General features: G+C 39.2%; 1 protein-coding gene across 1 annotated transcript in view; it reads left to right on the top strand.

Annotated features, from left to right (window-relative positions):
- Window positions 1–2,540: 2,540 nt before the first annotated feature.
- hectd4 (HECT domain containing E3 ubiquitin protein ligase 4) overlaps window positions 2,541–20,340 on the top strand; it is a 50,105-nt gene continuing 32,305 nt past the window's right edge. Inside the window, exons 1-17 of the mRNA XM_084728084.1 lie at window positions 2,541–3,337; window positions 8,551–9,104; window positions 12,392–12,481; window positions 12,600–12,727; window positions 13,792–13,900; window positions 15,693–15,831; window positions 16,328–16,498; window positions 16,606–16,798; window positions 16,907–17,068; window positions 17,467–17,580; window positions 17,694–17,834; window positions 17,928–18,163; window positions 18,267–18,409; window positions 18,500–18,570; window positions 18,662–18,767; window positions 19,679–19,799; window positions 19,912–20,040. Coding sequence (XP_084584210.1) covers window positions 3,191–3,337; window positions 8,551–9,104; window positions 12,392–12,481; window positions 12,600–12,727; window positions 13,792–13,900; window positions 15,693–15,831; window positions 16,328–16,498; window positions 16,606–16,798; window positions 16,907–17,068; window positions 17,467–17,580; window positions 17,694–17,834; window positions 17,928–18,163; window positions 18,267–18,409; window positions 18,500–18,570; window positions 18,662–18,767; window positions 19,679–19,799; window positions 19,912–20,040 — 2,754 coding nt within the window. The 5' untranslated portion in view covers window positions 2,541–3,190. The remainder of the gene's footprint in view (window positions 3,338–8,550; window positions 9,105–12,391; window positions 12,482–12,599; window positions 12,728–13,791; window positions 13,901–15,692; window positions 15,832–16,327; window positions 16,499–16,605; window positions 16,799–16,906; window positions 17,069–17,466; window positions 17,581–17,693; window positions 17,835–17,927; window positions 18,164–18,266; window positions 18,410–18,499; window positions 18,571–18,661; window positions 18,768–19,678; window positions 19,800–19,911; window positions 20,041–20,340) is intronic.

Here is a 20,340-nt window from a genome sequence, read left to right as displayed (position 1 = left end):
CGTTTATAAAACTTCCCTGCTCTAAAAATGTTTTGCGAGGACTGCTGCAACCAGTTCAGCGTGCACGCCATCTACCCTTTCATTTCATAAACTCCAGCTCTTACATTGTGTTGCATCAGGGTTAGACATGCTTTCTCATTTACGTTTAAGGTACGAGAGATGGAATTTTCATTTGTTTGAAATAAATTCAATTCAATTCCTGTTCAGCTAGACAATTGGTACATCTATTCCTCTGCAAAAATGCCACCAGGAAATAGGAGAACCACTTTTATGGAATTTCTTTTGTTAAGCAATTTTTATTGATTTTCCATTAGACCCACCTTACATTAGTTTCCAGCATATTTTTTTTAAATCAAGTATAAAAACATTGGACAGCTGGATTATTAAAAAAGGCTATGACAGATGAGTTTTGCCTTTTGAGGAGTAAATCCAAATAATGCACATATGGGAGTGAGGATGATCTCTTTTTGAAACATCTTAATTCAGGCATTAAAGATACTGGCCCAAAATGTGTTACGTTTGGGGCAGGTTCATAGCATGTTTATATAATCAGCTGGGTGACTTAACAGCGAGGACATGCAGGGTCCAGATTAAAGGTAAAATTTTCACCAGCCTTGCATCAGTCAAATGTGCTCTTAAAATAAAAAATGAGTTGTATCAAGCTGTGCCCAGCACATGGAGAAGAGGTAAGACAAGCGCTGTCTCCCATGGAATTCTTTTTGTCAATGATTTCATAGAAATGTTATAATCTGATGTCACATATAATCTAAACACTTGTTTTATTTTACCTTTACTTCCTCATACATTTTCTATTTCTATTTCTATTTATCTCCTCACTGTAGCTTGAAGGTTTAATTAGTTTTGACATAAGGGAAACATTAAAGCACACATCAACACATCAGAGATGACATAGGTGCAACTACATCATAGTCGGATGTAGAGTAAATAACATGGCATAGAGGCAGACGACTATGACTCTTACTCATAACCTCCACCTCACCTTGAAGCTTGCTATAATAATTGCAATATAACCTCTAAAATGCATATTTTCATTAGTACTTTTATTTTAGTCATCACTCAACTACAATACATATGAGTAGCATATAATCAGTGTCTATACACAGTGCAGACAGAAGAGTCAAACAGACTATGCATTAAGAAGTGACTGAAAAGGCACAGGCAGAAGCAAAATGCTTATATATGGATGTCCTATATTCTTATCATTTTAAACTACCCTTTAGAAATAGAAAACAATAAAGAAAAAAATAGCTCTATGAACCATTTTTTTGAAAATCAAAAGCATGTTACACATTCCTAAATTTATATTAGCATTTAAGGGGAGGCAATCTATCAATATTATGTGGATGTTATCATATGAGACTGCATATTGTCTAAGATTTTGGATAACATTATATTGTGGTATGGGATAAGTGCCAGTGTCTTTTCCTGGTTTTAACATAACTTTCTGAACTTACAAGACTGTTCTAGCTGTTTTATTATTTGCTTTTACTCACTTAGTCGTTATTACCCACGTTCATCATGTTATTTTTTTGTGGCAGTACCAATAGGCATCCATATGATCACAATATTGATATGGAGGTAAAACATTAAATGATACAGTGTCCATATTGCTCAGCCCTGATCTACAGCAATACATCATATCCTATAAGATCATTCTTGCACCATTTCCAAATTGCCGGTATGTTATTTTAGAGAAAATGTGTGTATTGAGATATTATCGTATATGGTGGCATAGCCTAAAAATATCAGTGTGTATTTATAAGCCATATAATGCAGCCCTTTTAGCATTGTTCCATAATCTAACCCCAACAATGCCTCCCCCCCCCCTTTTTTTAAATTACTTTTTTATTCGGTACACTTACAAATATCTCTCAAATCATATTTGCACTTCTGTACTGAAAAATGAAAAAAGTTGTACACAGTCAGGGAGTGACTTTGATTTAGCTCTGAATATTATTTTCATTATTTTATAATATACAAAATCATTACATTTAATAGCACGGTATTTTATAAACAGTGGATTGGTTTGATATAGTAACCAGCCTTATTAACAATATGTTTGTCTCATTTTTGTTGTAAAACTACTGATTATATAGTAATTTTAAAACTGCTTTCTGAACAACGGTAACAAAACAATTGAATAATATCCCATCAAATATTAGGAAGTCGTTTTAATCAGTTCAAAATTACTACTAAAATTGTTTGACAAACAAGTGTGCTGTCATAAAGGTTACACTGGTCTGTCAAATGTGTGTTACATGAACATAATTTTTTATACTTTATACAGTGTGTACATTGTTCACATACACAAGGACGACATATAAAAAATAGCAGTGTGCAATATCTGATGCAATGTATTTATTGTACACTGCCTCTGTTTTGAATAAACCATTAAATGTAAATAAATTATAGGCCTTATAATAATATATCCCTACATTTATACCGGATTGCTATCGACTCTGAAAGTTTTCCTTTGATACAATCAATTTGTTATTTCCATGTTAGTTTCTATTTTGTTTTACTATTGCAGTGATGAGCTGTGTTGTTGTTCAGACACCAGAATGAACTCATGTATTCTTGACAGCTTTTATTCTGGGCCGCGGTGCATGCTGGGAGCAGCTAGTTGGCCTTGGAAACATGGCGTCGCACTGACAGCTGGGAGACTCTCATTATTTTCTCCAGCCACTGACACACCGGCTGGGCCGTAAGCGGAGCTGTCTGCGCTCTGATTTTAACTGTGAAATGAGCTTACTACAGGTGCAGTCTTCGCCCTAAAAAGACTGTCGTTTCAACGGAGCGGTGCAATAACGGATTTAGTACGGGTGTCACGCCCACTCTGCTCGGTAACGTTATAACGATACCGTACGGTAAGTTAGCTCCGCTTACAGCTAACCAAGCCAGACAGCTAGCAGCCACTGTTAGCACGACACGACCACCCATGCTATGTGAAGAGGAGCTGCCGCTACTGTCTGTTCACTGCTCGGCTGTCTTCCGTTATCTTGCACCTTAGCGCTACAGTCAGACACCACCGTCAGATAAAACGGCGACGCTAACGGTCGGCAGTTATGTTATTGTAGCTCGCTAGCAGGCTAGCTAGGGCGTTTCTGTCATTCTGCCACTGAATTTTTAATGTTCGACCCCTTTGGCATCACTGTCGGAGGAGAGAGCGATGGGCTCCGGGGCTGTAGATTCGTCCCAGTGGCTTTCGGTGAAGGAGGAGACCATTTTCCTCCACGACGGACTCATTCGGGTCACAGATCTGGCCGAACTGCCCAGTGAAATTGGAGTGTCGGAGCAGGGGGACACCGAGCAAGAGGTGGGTGAAAGCCATCTCATACACACGTACTGTACACACACACACACACACACACACACAAAGGTTTATATATGGAAACACATGCTCACAGCTATGTTGAGGGTGTCTTTCTGTTTCTTGTAATGTTTAATTGTGTTTTCACTGTGAGCTGCAACAACACCACCCTCACTGATAACGGTAGCACTGCTAACGTTTGCAAGTTTCCTGCCCTACATGTTATTGACCCACTGTCAAAGAAGAAGTCGTTGGTAAATCACTTCCTGTCGTCTCCTTCAAAATAAAAGTCACACAAGTCTGTGTCTCAGGCATGTTCAACCTGCTTTGTGCAGGGGCCACTTTTGCAAAACGACTGAACACCAGGGGCTTGTTATTTATCAGAGAAACAAAATAAACATTAAAAGGCCCAGAACTCATCTTTCTTTAAAATGATTGAATTCCAAGTTAACTGACTTATAAACTTAACTTATCAACTAAATTAACTTGCTGTAAAGACTAACAGATATTTTGCTTCATTTACTTAACTGCAATTGTGTTTTATTTTCAAGTGCTTTGGTAACATTCAGAAGCACTTATATTGATATTGAGCGACGACTGTCATCACTGATAAATCTGTGGTTCATTTTCTTGATTAATTAATCGTAATAATCCCTAATTATCCGTAAAATATCAAAAAATGGTTCTACCAGGGAGAAAATGAATAGCATATTTAAGCTTTTTTTAATTGGAAATACACATTAATGGGATTGGAATTATCCTCATTTCTGCACAACTTTTGCTTTTCTTTAGCTAATAGTTGCCTTCCCATGCACAGCTCATAGTCCTATTGCACTTTCCACAAGACCGTCAGACAGTGATCAGCCATCTCTCTGTTACTAACAGCCTAATGTATCCCATCATACAGAAGTGGCTTATCTGTCCATTCTTCCTAGAAATACAGTGTGAATCACTTTATTTTTTATTGCGAATCAGAAAATGCTTGGAGGGCCACCCGGCACCCAATCAGGGGCCACATTTGGCTGGTGGGCCGCAAGCTGAGTGTCACTGCTGTATCTGCTGTAATCTTAATCACACATATTGCCATGTGTAGTGGTTAAAGTTATAGTCACAATGTTGCTTGTAATGTTATATGCAAGAAATGTTTTGTATGATTTACTATCTGAATTGCATGTGTATATATGTGTATATATATATATATATATATATATGTATATATATATATATATATATATATATATATATATATATGTATAAATATATATATAGATATAATAACTCAGTGTGCATATGAGGTGGCACATACATTTCACTTCTGCAGTCAGGTGTCAAGTTGCACAGCTTCAACTTTATAAGTACTGCCAGTGCAGCAGCTTTCCTATGCAGGGAACTTCTCAAATTGCACCAAAGATTAAACACTTCTTTTGCTCGCCAAATGGCAGTGTGGAGATCAGTATATAAGGTGATAATCCAGAGGCTTTTGATGATTGAAGATGACATATAGTTCATGGTATTCAAGGAGCAGACCTCCTGTTACACCATTTTCAAGCCATTCTCAAGTGTGTTATGATTACAGTGAAGTTAGTGTAGCATTCTCAACAGTGATCATTAAAAATTGCTGTCACAGAGAAGCAAAGTTAAATGGTGGATTTTAAACATACTGAACCTTTAGGTTCAGAGTGTGGTAAATGTTTTTGACAACAAAGGTGGGCTTTTATTTTGAAGGTGAAATCTCGAAACCGGATGTGTCTGTGTTGTTAGATTGCGAAGGTTTTGCAGTGGTGCAGATGGAAACTTCTAAATAACAATGTTACATCCTCGATATTTCCCTACTCTACCATGTAAATAAAGCTAGAACTGGTAGTATCTATATGTCTGTAGAGTACATTTGCTGCTGTACTCATGTCAGATGTGTATGAGCAGGTGTCTATTGTCTGGTCTTGGGTAGATGATGATGAATCAAAGGCAGTGAAAGATGGTGACGTTAACCACGTAAATTAATTAGCCTGTACCTTATGATAGCCACAACATGAGTAATATGGTTATTGGTTGCGTGTGTCATTTAGATTAGCAGTAGTTTCTCATTATAACCAGTTTTTATGGTACTAATGTAGTTGATTCAGCACATACATGAATCTCATGTATCTAACCTTGCCTTTCTAAGGCTTCATACCTGCAATCAACCATTCCCAATTTAGGAAAACACTTGATGACACTTTGATAGAAAAAAAAATATATCAGCAACATATTGATATATTTGCAATGTTTTGTATTTATTATTTTTTAACAGAAAGGTATGCTTGTGAATTTTTGGCTTAGAACATGTCACAACATGTCTTTAATCTAACTATTTAGAAAATGTATTATGTTTGTTCTACAACAATATATAGTAAGCTAAAAAAAAACCAAAAAAACATTCAAAATAAATTCATGTTCGTATCCATATTAATTTTCTAATACCCAAACACGTTACATACACACATATATACACAAAGCAGTAGTCAAGCTGAGAGCTGTATGATGGGAAAAGTAGCATGTTATAGTAGGCATAGTGGGAAATGTTTTTTTTAAACAGGGAGTGTAAGGCTTTTGTGCTCATCACCAGACACTGCCTGCTTGATTTAACTTTTACAATGTACAGTGTGGTGCATTCAACTGTACACACTCAGCTGGTTGTATTACTACAGCATAACCTATTTTGTCCTAACCTATTGACCACGTTTTTAACTGGTGCTACAAATGACTAGTTTGTTATTTGCCTTTCTCCAATTCAATACCACATTACATTCAGTGCCAGTATTAGTACTGTAATCAGTCAACTATTCCATTAATAGCACTAGTAATTCTAGTGTTATAAACATAACAGCTGCAGATGGCGCCTTTACTATTCGGCCATCAGCCGCATGCTGTTTATTTTGGCTGACATAAGTGCATATAAACATATGTTCAATCAGCAGCTCCGACAGCTGACAAACCACTGGTTAATTAATGAATGCGAACAAACAGGTTTGAATTTGACCCCCCACTCTGTTTTTTCACTTTATTAAGCTCAGTGATAGGTATGTACTGACACAATCTCAGAACTCATGCCTTTTGTTCAAGCCGCTCTACATTGTTCACATTGTTTCTCCTTGAAACAAGAAGAAACAATGTGAACATGCAGGTGAGGGCACAATAACTGACAGCCGGACTTTTCACTTTGGGGAAATGCACAAGATATTTAGTGTACTACTGTTCAGTTTAGCAGCATGCATTAAGTGAGGGCTGTTATGTACTTTTACATTGATACAGGGTTACAGAGGTATAGTGGTATCGTGGCTTATATCAAGCTTATATCAGGTTTCATGTCTGTTGGGACATGATATTTTGTGAAATTATAATGAAGTGTTTGTTCAAGAGAATGTTTGTTTAAGGGCCATTGTTACTATCGAATTTCTTCCAATGGGGATAAATTAAGTTTGTTCTTCTAATGATAGTAATAATAATTGCATACCACCATATACCATGATAGTGTGAAACACTGATTAAGATGCTTATCCGGAAAATCTCATGTTGCAACCCTACATTGGTGTAATCTTTGGCATCTGTATATAATATTCCCTTGCAAGTATTGTAACACTGCCAATTATGGTGACCTACACTACAACAAGGTACACAAATTTCATGTAGCCTAATCAAATTTTTCATCTATACAATGAATTTTGGGCCTATGGTGTTTAACAAAGTATGGTTACATTATTCCCAGAGAAGTGTCCTCATGATCTCTAGGATAATTTAACCTGAGCAAAATTGGTAACATGTATGTGGGTGAGACTCATTAACTTGACATGTTAATTAAAGCTTTTTTGGAAATGGGATGGTGCTGCAATATAAATATAGAAAGTTTTGTACAAAACAAATTCAGTTTAATATTTTGTTGGAAAATCTGGACTTTTTCACATTTATAAAGCAAACCTGAAATAGAGTAGCCATGTTTGTTGCTGTCAGCCCTCCTGCTGTGTGAGTGGTAGGTAGTTGTTCATACCAAAACATACAGTAGGTCTGTCTTCTTATTCCAGGGTTATATTTTGATTCTCTACATTTGTGGGCTTCTCTGAGTCCAGCTCTGAGACTGACTGGGTCATTCACTGCTGTTTCTGTAGGTGTTGTGATGCTGACTATTTTTATCCACTTGCAGCAGTGTTTTTGCAGAGCAAGGTGGAGAAGGCCCAGCATCCAGTTAAGGAGTGTTACTGTAACATTAGTAGCATTTCTGAAATTGAATCAATACAAATTGTGCCTGCTAAATGGTATAATGGATTTTTTTCTAGTCCATGATTCGTGGGCCACAGAGTGTAATCAATATCTGAAATGCTGCCTAAGTGCACATGGAGCACATTGTTTCACTTGTGATAGGCTATCCCAAATGTGCCCTGCTATCTCTGACCATGTTTTATAGACCAAGGAACTGTAGACACAGGGTTTATTCTGTGGAGATGATTCATAGGTGTACTGTGTGGAAATGTTATTCTGTCGATAAATCATAGGCATGATCGAAATAATTAGCTCAGTGTTAAACTAAAATGTTGGCTGCATATTAGCCTACAGGCCCCATTTTGCTGTGTGTAATAAAGACTATGGATAAAGCCAAATGTCCTACAAAAGTTATTAGGTTATATTTTGTACTCAGGTGAAATAGAACAGATATTTTTCAGAACCCAACATTTAAATCCATGTCTGTAATTTAAATTCCCAACTGCTTCTTTATTTAAATTCTTAATTTGAATTCATATTTATTCATATTTATGAGTGAATGCTTTGTCTGGGGTTGCAGCAAATGGTTATTTTCATTATTGATTAATCCTCAAATTATTGTAATATTAATCTATTCATTGTTTATTCTGTAAAATGTCAGAAAAATGTGAAAAATGCTCATCAAATCAAAGAGCCCAAAGTAACAATGAGAAACTGTAAATCATTAATGTAAAAAGCTGGAAGCAGCAAATGTTTGATGTTTTTGTTCAAATATGACTGATATGATTTGTCAGTTATCAAAATAGTGGGCACCTAATTTTCTTTTTATTGGCTAATCGATTAATTAACTAATCATTGCAGCTCTTTTTCCCTTTGAGTATAAAACAAGTTTATCCTTTTCAAAAAGGTGCTGACGGATTTTGCTGCAGATACCCTTCTGACTGTTAATATAACTTATATTTTTGTTATGTACACCTGTCTTACAGATTCTAACATTTGAGACGAAGAACCCGGTGGAGCTTGCTGAGCGTCTGCGTGCTGTCTGTGGGAATCAGAGCAATGCATATGCACGCCTGCTGGAGTACCGTCTCAATGCTCTGCGTGGCCTGTGGGGGGCGCAGCGGCAGCTGGCTCTGGAGGAGCAGCAGGAGCGAGAGGGAACTGGAGGGGCTGACGAGGAGACCTTGGCCTTGCTCAAAAGACAAGGTCTGCTCCAGCAACCCGAGCAGGCGCCCTTCACCTCCCGTGTCGGTCTGCTGCTGGTCTTTCCCCTTTTGCAGTCCCAGACTCGCAGTGACCCGGCGCTCTGTGGCGTCACAGCAGAGGTACTGCTAGCCTGCCTCCGGGACTGCCAGCCACTCAGCCTCAGCAAAGAGCCCGCTGACTGCCTCAATGGCCTGGAGGGGCTGCTCTGCTCCTGGCTGGAAGATGGTGCCCAGGAGTTAGGCCAACAGCAGGGGCATGCTCAGACACAGATCCTCCACACACACAGACAGAGGGAAAATGCTGCTGCTGCACTTGTGGCACTTGCCTGTGCCAGGTGAGATCATACATTCTCTACTTGCTATCCCACCTTCATATTTCTTAGAAATCCTATGTTGGCTCTTGTACACAGTGTATTGAACCAACAACATTCAGCAAAGGGCTGTTAGAGTACAAAACACTTGACAAAGGTGCTGTTGTTACTTTCTAAGTAACAAGGGCTCTTTGAGAGATTGAACCAGTCAAAATGAAATAATGTGATTAAGAAAGCATCAGAGTTATGGAGTTACTTCATTCGTAACTCTACTCACAAGCAGGTCAGTTATTCCTGGCAGCCAAATCTAAAATAAGCACATAACTGACCAACTGATTAGTTTCTCTCATCTCCCCCTTTAGTGTACATGCTACATGAGTGATCAAGCCTGATTCCATCCTTAAAGGAGAAATCTGTAATATATATACTGTAATTAGACTTCAATTAATGCCGAGTGAATGAGTAGGTATCTGTTTGAGTAATAAGAAATCATTGATGATCTTGTACATGGTGCAGATCTTTGTAACAATTAAATTGAGCAAGATGTTAATGGGGTCTGGCAGGCAGTGACACAGGCAGTCACTTAACTCCAAAGTGTGTATTTTCTGAATTATGGGCTTTTGTTTTTAGGATAACAGGCTAAAATTTGAATTGACAGACAATTGACAGTTAGAAACCGCTAATCAACTCACAGTATAGAGCTTGTCCTCGAAGACTGAGCTTCCCCGAGTCTTGGGAGGAGGGGGCATTGGGCAATAACTCGCTTCAACCATAGACCAAATACTGAATTGGATTTCAACCCATTTAATATACAGTCTGTGGCTTGAACTCGCTATTTGGACTGCTGTACTCATTTTTGCATGTGTAGTTGCTACATATTGCTCATTTAAAACCATCCAGCACACACTATATAAGTCTTGGATCTCTGTTTGTACTATGAAATATAGAATAGCTAAACATCTGTTGTGTTATTCTATATATCCTTAAATGTGTAGGCATAGACGTGTCAGTTCAGTGTCAACGCAGAATCCTAATGCTTCTACCTCAGTCTGGTGTTCACAGTCTGAGCTTGCTGTAGCTGGAGCTGTGCTCTGTTATGAGCTACTAGTGGTGTTTGAAAGTGATACTTGCACAGAGAAATGTTTTGCCTCCTGCTGTAGCTTCAGCCATTATCCCACAGTTTGTAAAATACATCCAACCAGCAGCAGAGGGCCCTTGGGATTAAGCTGGGCTGAGGAAGGGGTGGTGCTGATTGTTTTTATAACCAATATTTGCCTTGTCCTTTGCTCACATGCAAAAAACAGGTGTTTGTCACCCAGCCCCACAGAAGAGGAGAATGTGCTTGTTTTTTTTGCATTTGTGCCTGAACTCTGGCTTCTGCTGGTGACAACTTATCTTGACTTGTCAAAACCAGAACTCTCCACTCTTTGTTAGCCTCTGTTGAGGCTGAGAGCTCTTTGTTGTGGGGAACCATCCAGCCCCGGTGCCTTTTCATCGACAGTGGGAGCTAATTAAAGAGCTATCAGCTTTAACTCCCCCTCACCAATGATGGGGTCGGTTAGTAAATTCACTATGCGACAAGGTTAAGCAAGCAAAAAGACTGCCGTGTTTACATAGAGAGGCAGCAACGGGGACACTAACACATGACTCATCTGTGTTGTCTGTCGCCTGTGGAACATGTAAATACTGAAACAAACATACATTGCTATACAGCACATGGTGGGATTTTCCTGGATTATACCAGTCTCGTGTATCACAGAAATGCTGGTGATGCGCTTGTCAAAATGCTTTGATTTGTACTTATTTATTTAGCTGCCACATACGTTTGATGATATGCAGGGTAGGGTTTGGGAATCTCATGATTAGATTCTCATTCAGAGGGCAAGGATGCGATTATAAAACAATTTGGATTCCTATATGATTATTTTTTTCTCACTGTGTGAGTGCTTGCTATTTTTAAAGGGACAGTTCACCCCAAAATCAAAAATACCCATTTTCCCTCTGGTTTATAGTGCTATTTGTCTATCTAGATTTATTTTTTGTTTTTCTCTCTCGCCAATATTATTGGATTAGATAGCACTCTGCTTGCAATGCTCAAAGCGTAAAAAAAATACATCTGAAACATTCAAAGGTCAGAAGTCATGACCCATTTACTCAAGATAATCCATAGACTTTGTTGGAGCAGTTTCATGCAGGATCTACTTCCTTTCTAGTAAAAAGCACCACAAGCCAAATGACATTGAGTCCCATTATATTCAAGAGATGGCAAACATCTCTACAGCAAGTATTTCCATCTTTGCAGCTCAAACAAAAAAATCAATTTGGATAAATAGCACTGCAGGCCAGGGGGAAAAATATATTATTTTGATTTTTGGGTGATCTGTTCCTTCAAAACATCGTGTGTTTTTATAGATCCATTAATAAAATAACCAGATGAATGTACTTCCATCACAGCACTTGTTTGATTGTTCTCTGTTTGGCAGTAACTACAGCTGACTATTTTACCTGCAGCTCTGTGTGGAAATGTGAAATATGGTTTCTTTTGTTTGTTGTGTTCCCAAAATAGTTTAGTAAGACACAACTTTTCATCCATCTGTGGTTGCTCATGCAAACACCTACAGAACGTAAACACGATGCATATGTTTTATGTCCATTACATTTTGCCATACAGTACAGGTGTACGCAAGGAACATACGGTCTGGTATTAGAAAGTTGTTGTAGGTGGTCATAATATTGAGAACTGGGTTTCAACTTCCCAATTATTGACTTTTCTGCACTGAAACATAATCTTTCAAGAGGAAGTGACAGTAAAAGGGGATTGACCGTAAAATTGTCATCACCATAGATATCAATAGTATCAATTAATAGCAATCAATATCATCATTTTGTCAAAGACGTTTTCCAAAGCTGCAGTTTCCAACCTCACTTATTTTGCATCATAGACTGAGAGAACAGCACTTTAGTAGCCTTCTTCTTGCCTAGATCTTCTGCCTGAATATAGAATTACTTGACTGTATTCAGTAAATAGTTCAGTCTTGGATGAGACGGAGCAGTAAATGAACACTGCACAAACTTAAGTAGGTTGCTCATTACACCCCGCAGAGAGTGTAAAATAATCTCTCTGCTGCACTCTAATGGAAAAACCTCTTTTGTTCAGATTCAAAAAAGATTGAATTTTAATTCTCAGCACATTACATCGGATCCCGTCCATAATTCAAGCCAAGTATTATCCCACTTACAGATCCAACAATGAACTTTCCTTTGTGTTTCATGCTGAGGCCTCCTGACTAATCTGCCAAACTATTCTCCAGGGGATCCCTGAAGACCTTCATCCACACAGTCCACCTGCTGCAGAAACAAACCGATCTAGGTCAGCTCCCTGTGTCAGATGTCCTGTACAGGTGAGGGCCGTACATTAGTTAATATGAAAGATTGTGATCATTATTATTATTATTATTTGTTATTATATTATAGTTATCACTTTCCTAGAGTGTAACCACTGTATCTCTCCTGCTTCAGACTTTTGCTCCTGGAAGGAGGACCAGGCTCTCCATCCTGCCTCCTGGGGGGCAAACACAGTGTGTCCTGGGGTTTTGAGGACATGCTGCCGACACCTGATAATTCTGCTGGAGGAGCAGAGAGTAAAGGTAAAAACCCTTTTCAAAGCCTTTGTGTAATCAGGTATGAAGCAGATGCAGTTCATTCATGTAGTTTTGATGGACTATGGCTACATCTACACTAATACATTTTCAGTTTAAAACACATTTGTTATGTTTAAGCCCCACGTCCACTCTACTGTAGTGCTTTAAACCCCCAAAACTGAGACATTTGGAAATGCTGCTGATCCCTTTTTAGTTCTAAATATCCTGGATTGTGTTTTAGTTTGGACGAGCAGAAACGGACATCCTCATTTGCCTCCTGATTTTGTCTCATCAGTCACAACATGTCCCTCTCTGATTTATAGATGTTATTTTCTTTATATTTAGAAAGGCACAAAAGGACATTGAAAATACAATAATGTAAAAGAAAGACAAAACAAAACAAAACACTGTTTTAAAACAGAAATGTATCAGTGTGGACATAGCCAATGTCTTGTACATCTAGTTTTCTGGTTGCAGGTTGTAGAGGGCTGCACATGACATATTTCATATAATACTGCCCTGCTTTCTGATTTATTTATTCACCTTTAGATTATTTATAATGGCCTTTGTCTGAAATGCATGAAATCCCATCCAAAATGGAGGGAGAAGAGTGCACTGCCAGGCACAAGGCTCATTTGGCCTCATTTTACTGTATATGTGTGTAGTGAAGAGATTAGGGTTGAAACTAAAGAGAAGAGCTGTGACTGTTAGAGGTTCAGGGATAACGTACAGGATATGAAAGGGATGTTCTTCAGCAATCCATCAGCTGACCTTGTAGAGTGATGGAAGCTGATCAGGGCATATATCCATAGAGCAGGACTGCACATTTACATTTCAAGCTAACCTGACACTAGATCAGTGCAGAGTCTCAGCTCTCTGGAGGCATCACAATCCTTGCAATGAAAAATTAAGCAAAGCAAACGGATGCCCTTGTTTAGCATCCTAATTCTCCACTCTCCATTTCATCTACTCCTGTGCTGACACCTCCCCAGACTTTTCGTTCTGATTATCTGTCATCTGTCTGTCATTAACCTTTTATACTGAATTTGTTTTGACCCTTTGTCTTGCAGACACTGACCTGGGACGCTGTCTAGCCACAGACGGGCTCTATCTGTATACCACTAACTCCTCTGGGAGAGGACTCAGCAAGCTGGGCTCTGGTTTACATGGGACACTGAGGTAATGTGACACTTCTTCCCATCTGCCTTTCTTTATCCATAGCAGTCAGAGAATAGCAAGAGAGAAAGACAGACAGAAAGAGAAAGGGAAACACTAAAAATATCCATTATCACTTACTCATCCTGATGCAACAATGGCTTTATTTCCTGGACATTTTAAAACCAATATCTGCAGTACACAGTCACATCCTCCCTGTCTGTAATTGATTTGGTTGAATTTTTTTTTGAGGGACAAATAGGGCATGTGCTCTGCATCTTAATTCCATGCTGTGGTAGCAAATTACCCAATTTGCAAGCAGAGGGCAGCTTCCTTTCACAATGTGTTTTTAGAATTCAAAGGGCCAATAGTTCATTTTTTTTCTGACTTGCAGAAAAAATACATGTACCAAATTTGGGCCCATGAGTTAGCTAATTGTATGCTAGTAATGTCTGTTTTCTCGATTCCATCCGAGAAATAACAGCTGGGAATGAGACCACACTGCAGCAACGATCGACATCAATTAGCAGAACTCTTAGCAATGGCATACAAACAACTAGATTTGGAGACCCATAACAGCTTTGAACTAGCACCCCAGATCTTTTCTTGAAAGACAAACTCACTTAATTGTCATTATGAGTATTGAATGGGGTCAACAAGATGCTTAACTTAGGAAGTTTCTGTAATAAGGCAAATAAATACATTAGCCTGAAATCTGTCTACATTTAGGAGTTTTGGCATTACAGAAACATGTTTCCTAACTGCATTTAAGAAAAAAGTCCTATATTATCTTAGGATAGCTATTACAGAGCCATCCTAACTGAAGAATTTCTTATGTTAGGAAATTAGGATGGCACAGACCCTGTCCTGACATTAAAATAATTGCCGAAAATTGCAGCACCTCTGTTGTTTGGTATGACAATGATGATGGGGAGCAACATGCTAACCGTACAAGCTATTTAAACCTTAGAGTGATGCTTTAAATTCTTATTTTATTTCATGCAAGCGTATTAATGGGTATATGTCAACTGCCAAAACATTTAATTTTGAATTTGATTGGTGTGCAGTGTCCGTTCAAATCCTTACCATGGGCCAATTGGCAAGAGACTCGCTACAGAGATGGACCTTCCTTTGTGTTTAACCAGGAGCAGCTGCTCTGTTCAAAGTGACCAGACTCCGTTGACAAAAACTGTAATTTTACCTTTCTGGTCTACTGCTGCCTTGATTGATAGTTATTGTGTGCCTTTGATGTTTAAAGGGTTAAAAACATTTAAGACAGTGGTGGACAAGAGAGATAATATTACTCTTTTTGTCAGTGAAGTGTTGTTGCTTTGAACAGAGCAATATAGCATCTTTTTCTGGTTAAACAAAAAATGTTACTCTTAAAAAAAGGTATGTCTCTGTAGTGGTCCTTTTCATGATGTGGTCAGACACTTACAATAACAATCTGATCCTGTCAGCAGAGCACTCATAGTGGATGTACTTTGACAGTGCAGTTGCCTGGAGAGATTATGTTGGAGCTGAGTTTCACTTTCTGCTGGCTGCAGTGCTCTCTATCAGTACTGGGGCAATTTCAAAAATTGTCCAAAAACAAAAACATTGGAAAATTTTAGTGTCTGCAGAGAATTTCAACACAATCGATTTTCAGACAATGCATACATGTGATGTGGTACTGTGCTGCTACTCAATTCATTTTGCATCAGATCCAAGTGTCCCAGCAGGACACTGGACAAAGAGGTTCATCTTCATGCAGAGAAATGAAGTATTCAAATAGAGCAGAACACAGAAATAGATGCACTGTGTTTTGTTTGTGCAGGGGTTTTGTGTACTGTCGAAATGAAGAGTTGGAGCCTGGCTGGGTGGTGTTCAGCAGCGGTCGACTCCTCCACCGTCCCTCCTCTTTTGATGCCAAGCCTCATCAGCTGTGCCAGGTCATTGACCCCTTCACTCTCCAGGTACTGTGTACTTTCAGTCCACTATTTGCAACGTATTGCTGAATCACTCAGCAAAATTGACATTGTAAGTGTTAGGGTTAGGGTCATTTTCTACATGAATCTTAGCATAATTTTTTATTGTCATTTTCTCACAGTTATACAATCAGAAAACAATCTGATCATACAAACAAAGCATGAAGGCTCACAATGAGGCAGCATTTCTCTCTACTCAGGATGCAATAAAGCCTAGGCAGTCAGGTCAAGTAAATTTTATTTATATAGTGCCAAATCATAGGAGAAGGAGAAGTTAACTCAAGTAGAGCAGGTCTCAATTATACTCTTTGGCAAGGTGGGGGATTGCAATAAAATATATGTATGAATTTGCACAAAGACAGGGACTATATAGAAGCCATTTTCAGTCTAATTGTGGCCTTTAAACTCTAATAAAATCTTAAAAATTAAGTTGAAATGACAAGCACAGCATAGCCAAGGCTAATGTCCACTGTGCCATTTTCAGGTGTGCCAGATTGTGCCCATGCCAGCCCATCACTTCCCTGTGGGCAGCAGCATGACCACGCTGCACCTCTGCTCAGATGGAACCTACCTGTACTGGGTCTGGTCCCCAGCCAGTCTCAATGAGAAGACGCAGAAAGGCCATTCTGTTTTCATGGATGTCTTTCACCTGTCTGTGAGTACTCTACGCCCTGCCATATACAGACGTTTCAGCTATGTTCAGTTTGTTTATGACTGTGTTCCATCTTTGATGTTTTCCCTCCCCCTCTGTCCCTGGTGCAGACACAGACAGGGTTGTGCGTTGCAGACATCTTGCAGGAGAGGGTTATTCTCACTCGCAAAGAAGGCGAGTCTTCAAAGTGCTTGAATGAGCTTCTCTTGAGTCGAATGTCACGCTTCCGGGCCTCCCATTCTGCCACATTGGCTGCACTAACGGGCTCTGCAATCACCAACACTGTCAAAGAGGAACAATCTGGTAATTAATCAGCAAAACCTATAGTCATTCAAAAATTATATATGCTTTAATCTGCAATTCATGTGGTTCATATGGTTATAAAAATGTTCTCTGGTGACTCCTTTTTAGCTGTCAACACTAGCTGTGGGCTCCCTCTAAAGACCCTGAGAAAGACCCCTATGTATGTGTGTGGAACCTATCTAGTGATGTTGGTTTCACCTCCTGGTGTATCTGGGAGCTCTGCTACACGCTCCCTGTTTGGGGGTACCAGCAGCCTGTCTTCTCTCAAAAGTAAGAGCACACACAGACACTTTAAAATCCTCATTTTGTTGCATTTTTTGTCATCAGTTCTTATAGATTTTCTATTTTAATAATTAATTAATCAGTTTTGTTAATTTTTTGTAGAAACAAAAATTACAATTCTCTGAATTCAGCATCTTAAATGAGAATATTTTCTGTTGTTTTACTCCTCCGTGACTGTAAACTGAATATCTTGGGGTTGGGAACAAAAAAGACATTTGAAGAATTTTCATCATTTTCTGTCATTTTATAGAGCAAACAATCAGTTAACTGTGAAAATAGTTGACAGATTAATCGTCAGTGAAAATAATCATTAATTGTAGCCCCATACTATACAAGGTTGTCTGTGATGAGTTAATTCACTAACTTAACTTTTCATTTTTTGTCAGTTTTAGCCTCCAGCCTGGTTTTTAACTTGGCTGACGGTCAGTTCAGCAGCCGCGCAGACCTCATTGATGCTCCTGGCAGTTCTCTAGGCAGGGGAGCCCAGGTGGCAGGGCTAGGTGAGCTCAACTTTCGTCACATTCCGCTGTTAAATGTTGACCTCACAGAAGGTAGCCAAAGAATACATTGCCAATTTAAGTCACATTTATTTCTGTAACTTTTGGTTTTGCAGGAGCATGTTATGATGCACTGAACAACTTGATCTGGACCTGCTCCAGTGATTACATAGATCAATGGTGCAATCCTGGGAACCAAGCCTTTCATCATGTGTGCCATAGGCTCGGTGTCAGCCATGTCATCAAAGAACCCAAAGGTAGATTAAAAAAAATGCAGTGAAACCACCAGATGCTTTTTGTATAAGGTCAAGTCAGTAATTTGAACATCTGCAAATCTTTTCCTTTCACAGAGGAAACCGTGGCCACTGGTGAGGTGATCAACCAGCTACTTCATCATGTAGGTGCTATGTGTATCCACCAGCTCAACCTGCTGGCGGCCAGCAGCAACAGCCTTCCACTGGGGGCCCTGCTGGGTAAACAACATCCAATAGAGGCCCGTCACTTCAGCAGCATCTGTGACATTATGGAGAAGGCCATGGTCAATGGAGACACCTGCATCATCCGCTGCATCTTGGTGGTGTTCCAGGTCAGTTTGAGGTGCAGCTGGGGACAGTTTAGCCTAAATTGACTCAGCCATTTTCTGTGTTTTTGAGTTTATTGTTTGTTTGTTTTTTTATGCCCCTCTCCAGGTGGTGTTTAGGTTTTTTAATCCTCAGTCGGAGCAGAACAGGGAAAGTGTGCGTCGTTCAGGTCTGCTCCTGTGGCAGCTACTCATGGCTCCGGTGGATCAGATAGGATCAGAGATTCAGAGAGAGGTGTGCCTGGCCATCAGGTAAGTTTTATATAAAATCTAAATGGAAATAACAGTTAAAATGGTGTTTTGATAATGATATTTAAATGCACGTCATCTCTGTCTCTGCAGCTCAGGCCTGAATACTTTGTATCAGGGGGAGGCTGAGCTTAACAAACTGCTGAAACTGGTTTTAACGGAAGGTGACTACAAAAAAGGCTCATTTTAGTATCACTGATCTTTTAAGTGTTTAGTTGTGAACATAACACTACTGTATTTTTGTATGACACTCAGGTGAAAGGAACAGTGGCCTGTCACAACTTCGTGATGTCATCCTTACAAACTTGGCAGACCAACTACAGAAGAACAGATTTGGAAGTGAAGAGGATGACCACTACAGGTAAGTGGCTAACTTTTAACTACAGGGTGCAACATCATTTCTCAATGCCCTTGATAACCAGTACAGAACAATTTCACTTCTTAGCTAAAAGGATTGTTCAGATTTTTTGAAGTACGGTAGGTGTGTGTGAAGTACTTATCTGTAGTGGGTGTATTACCTACAGTCGGTGGGGGTTTGAATGCCCCCAGTTTGGAGAGGAGTCACGGTGTAGGAAGCTAAACAACATACTGTTGTGGACAGGGTCAGTAATGATGTAAGTAAACATCAACTAAGCCCACCAAAAAATCAATATCAGTTTAAGTGTTAGCAATAGTTATAATATTTTAATTGCTTTACTTTGCTGTCTTACTAGGAACCACTGTTATATAATTATAGTTAAGTATTGTTCTCTCCAGAGCAACCAGACAGTAATTTTACCTTGCAGAACACAGGAGTTGCTCTTCTACAGATGCCTCAAATTGGTTTGTTTGTTTGTGTTATTGTGTGACTTCTGGGTTTGAAAGGGTTAGTTGGGATTCACAGAATTCACACAATGGAGTTGAGATAAAATTAGAGTTTCCGTGCAAGGGGTCAGGTGGCTTTGGAGAGAGCGATATTTGGCTTATATGATGCCAGTTTCCCAGAAAAGGCTGTCTTATGGCAGAGTAATGCAGTGAAAATAATCTAAATATAGTGTATGCTTAGACTGATATTGATTTTATTTTAGGTTGCTAAAATACCTTTTGCTGCTGATCCTGTCCACAGCAGTATGTTGCTTATCTTCCATGCTGGTACTCTCTTTTTCTCAAACTGGGGTCATGCTGACCATCATGTACTGTAGTTAATACACTGACTATGGATAAGCACGTTATACAACCACACTTTAAATAATCCAAGCTATCCCTTTCAAAGATTAACTGTCTCTTTTCCAGATTGAGTGATGAGCTGCTGCACTACATCCTCAAGACTGTAGTCCGGGAATCCTGCCTCCTCATTACCAAATGTCAGACTGTCGCCCGAGACGATTTCCAGAAGCTGCTCTCCACTGTGCCAGTACGAACACCAGTTCAGCAGAATGAAATGCCATCTGTGGCGACTGAAATCACATGTTTTGAGAGACTGTGCCTTTACCAACTTAAAATTATTTTCCATCTCTGTATTGTAGGTGGTCTCACCTAGTCTGCGCTACCTCATGGCTGTTCAGAACCACCTCCTCAGTAACACCATTCTTATCCGTCCAGATGATAATGACGACAGTGACAGCTCCCTTCAAGGGGAAACAATGAAGGTACAGGTAAACATCCCCTTTAAATACCCCTACCTCTGTGCACATGGAGTCTGTTTTTGTGTCTGTCAATGAGAGACCAACCCACTAAACGAAGCAACGGGAAATGGATGTTCTTTATGGCACTTCTTAGTGATTTGTACTCATTTCAGGTTTCATGATATAACTTAACAGTGTAATATTAACTAAGGATGTGTTGTTTCCAAGTATCAGTAATCATAGTTGCTATCAAGAGTCCTCTGTACACCAACAGCTCAGATTTTGCTAATATATGGATTCTTTTTCTGTAGACATACAAGTAAAGAAAAT

The sequence above is a fragment of the Lutjanus erythropterus genome, chromosome 10, assembly GCF_056507025.1.
Source record: "Lutjanus erythropterus isolate fLutEry1 chromosome 10, fLutEry1.hap2, whole genome shotgun sequence".
NCBI classification, from domain to species: domain Eukaryota; kingdom Metazoa; phylum Chordata; class Actinopteri; order Lutjaniformes; family Lutjanidae; genus Lutjanus; species Lutjanus erythropterus.
Note: the sequence above shows the minus strand (reverse complement) of the source record. Positions and strands in the feature narration are given on the sequence as shown.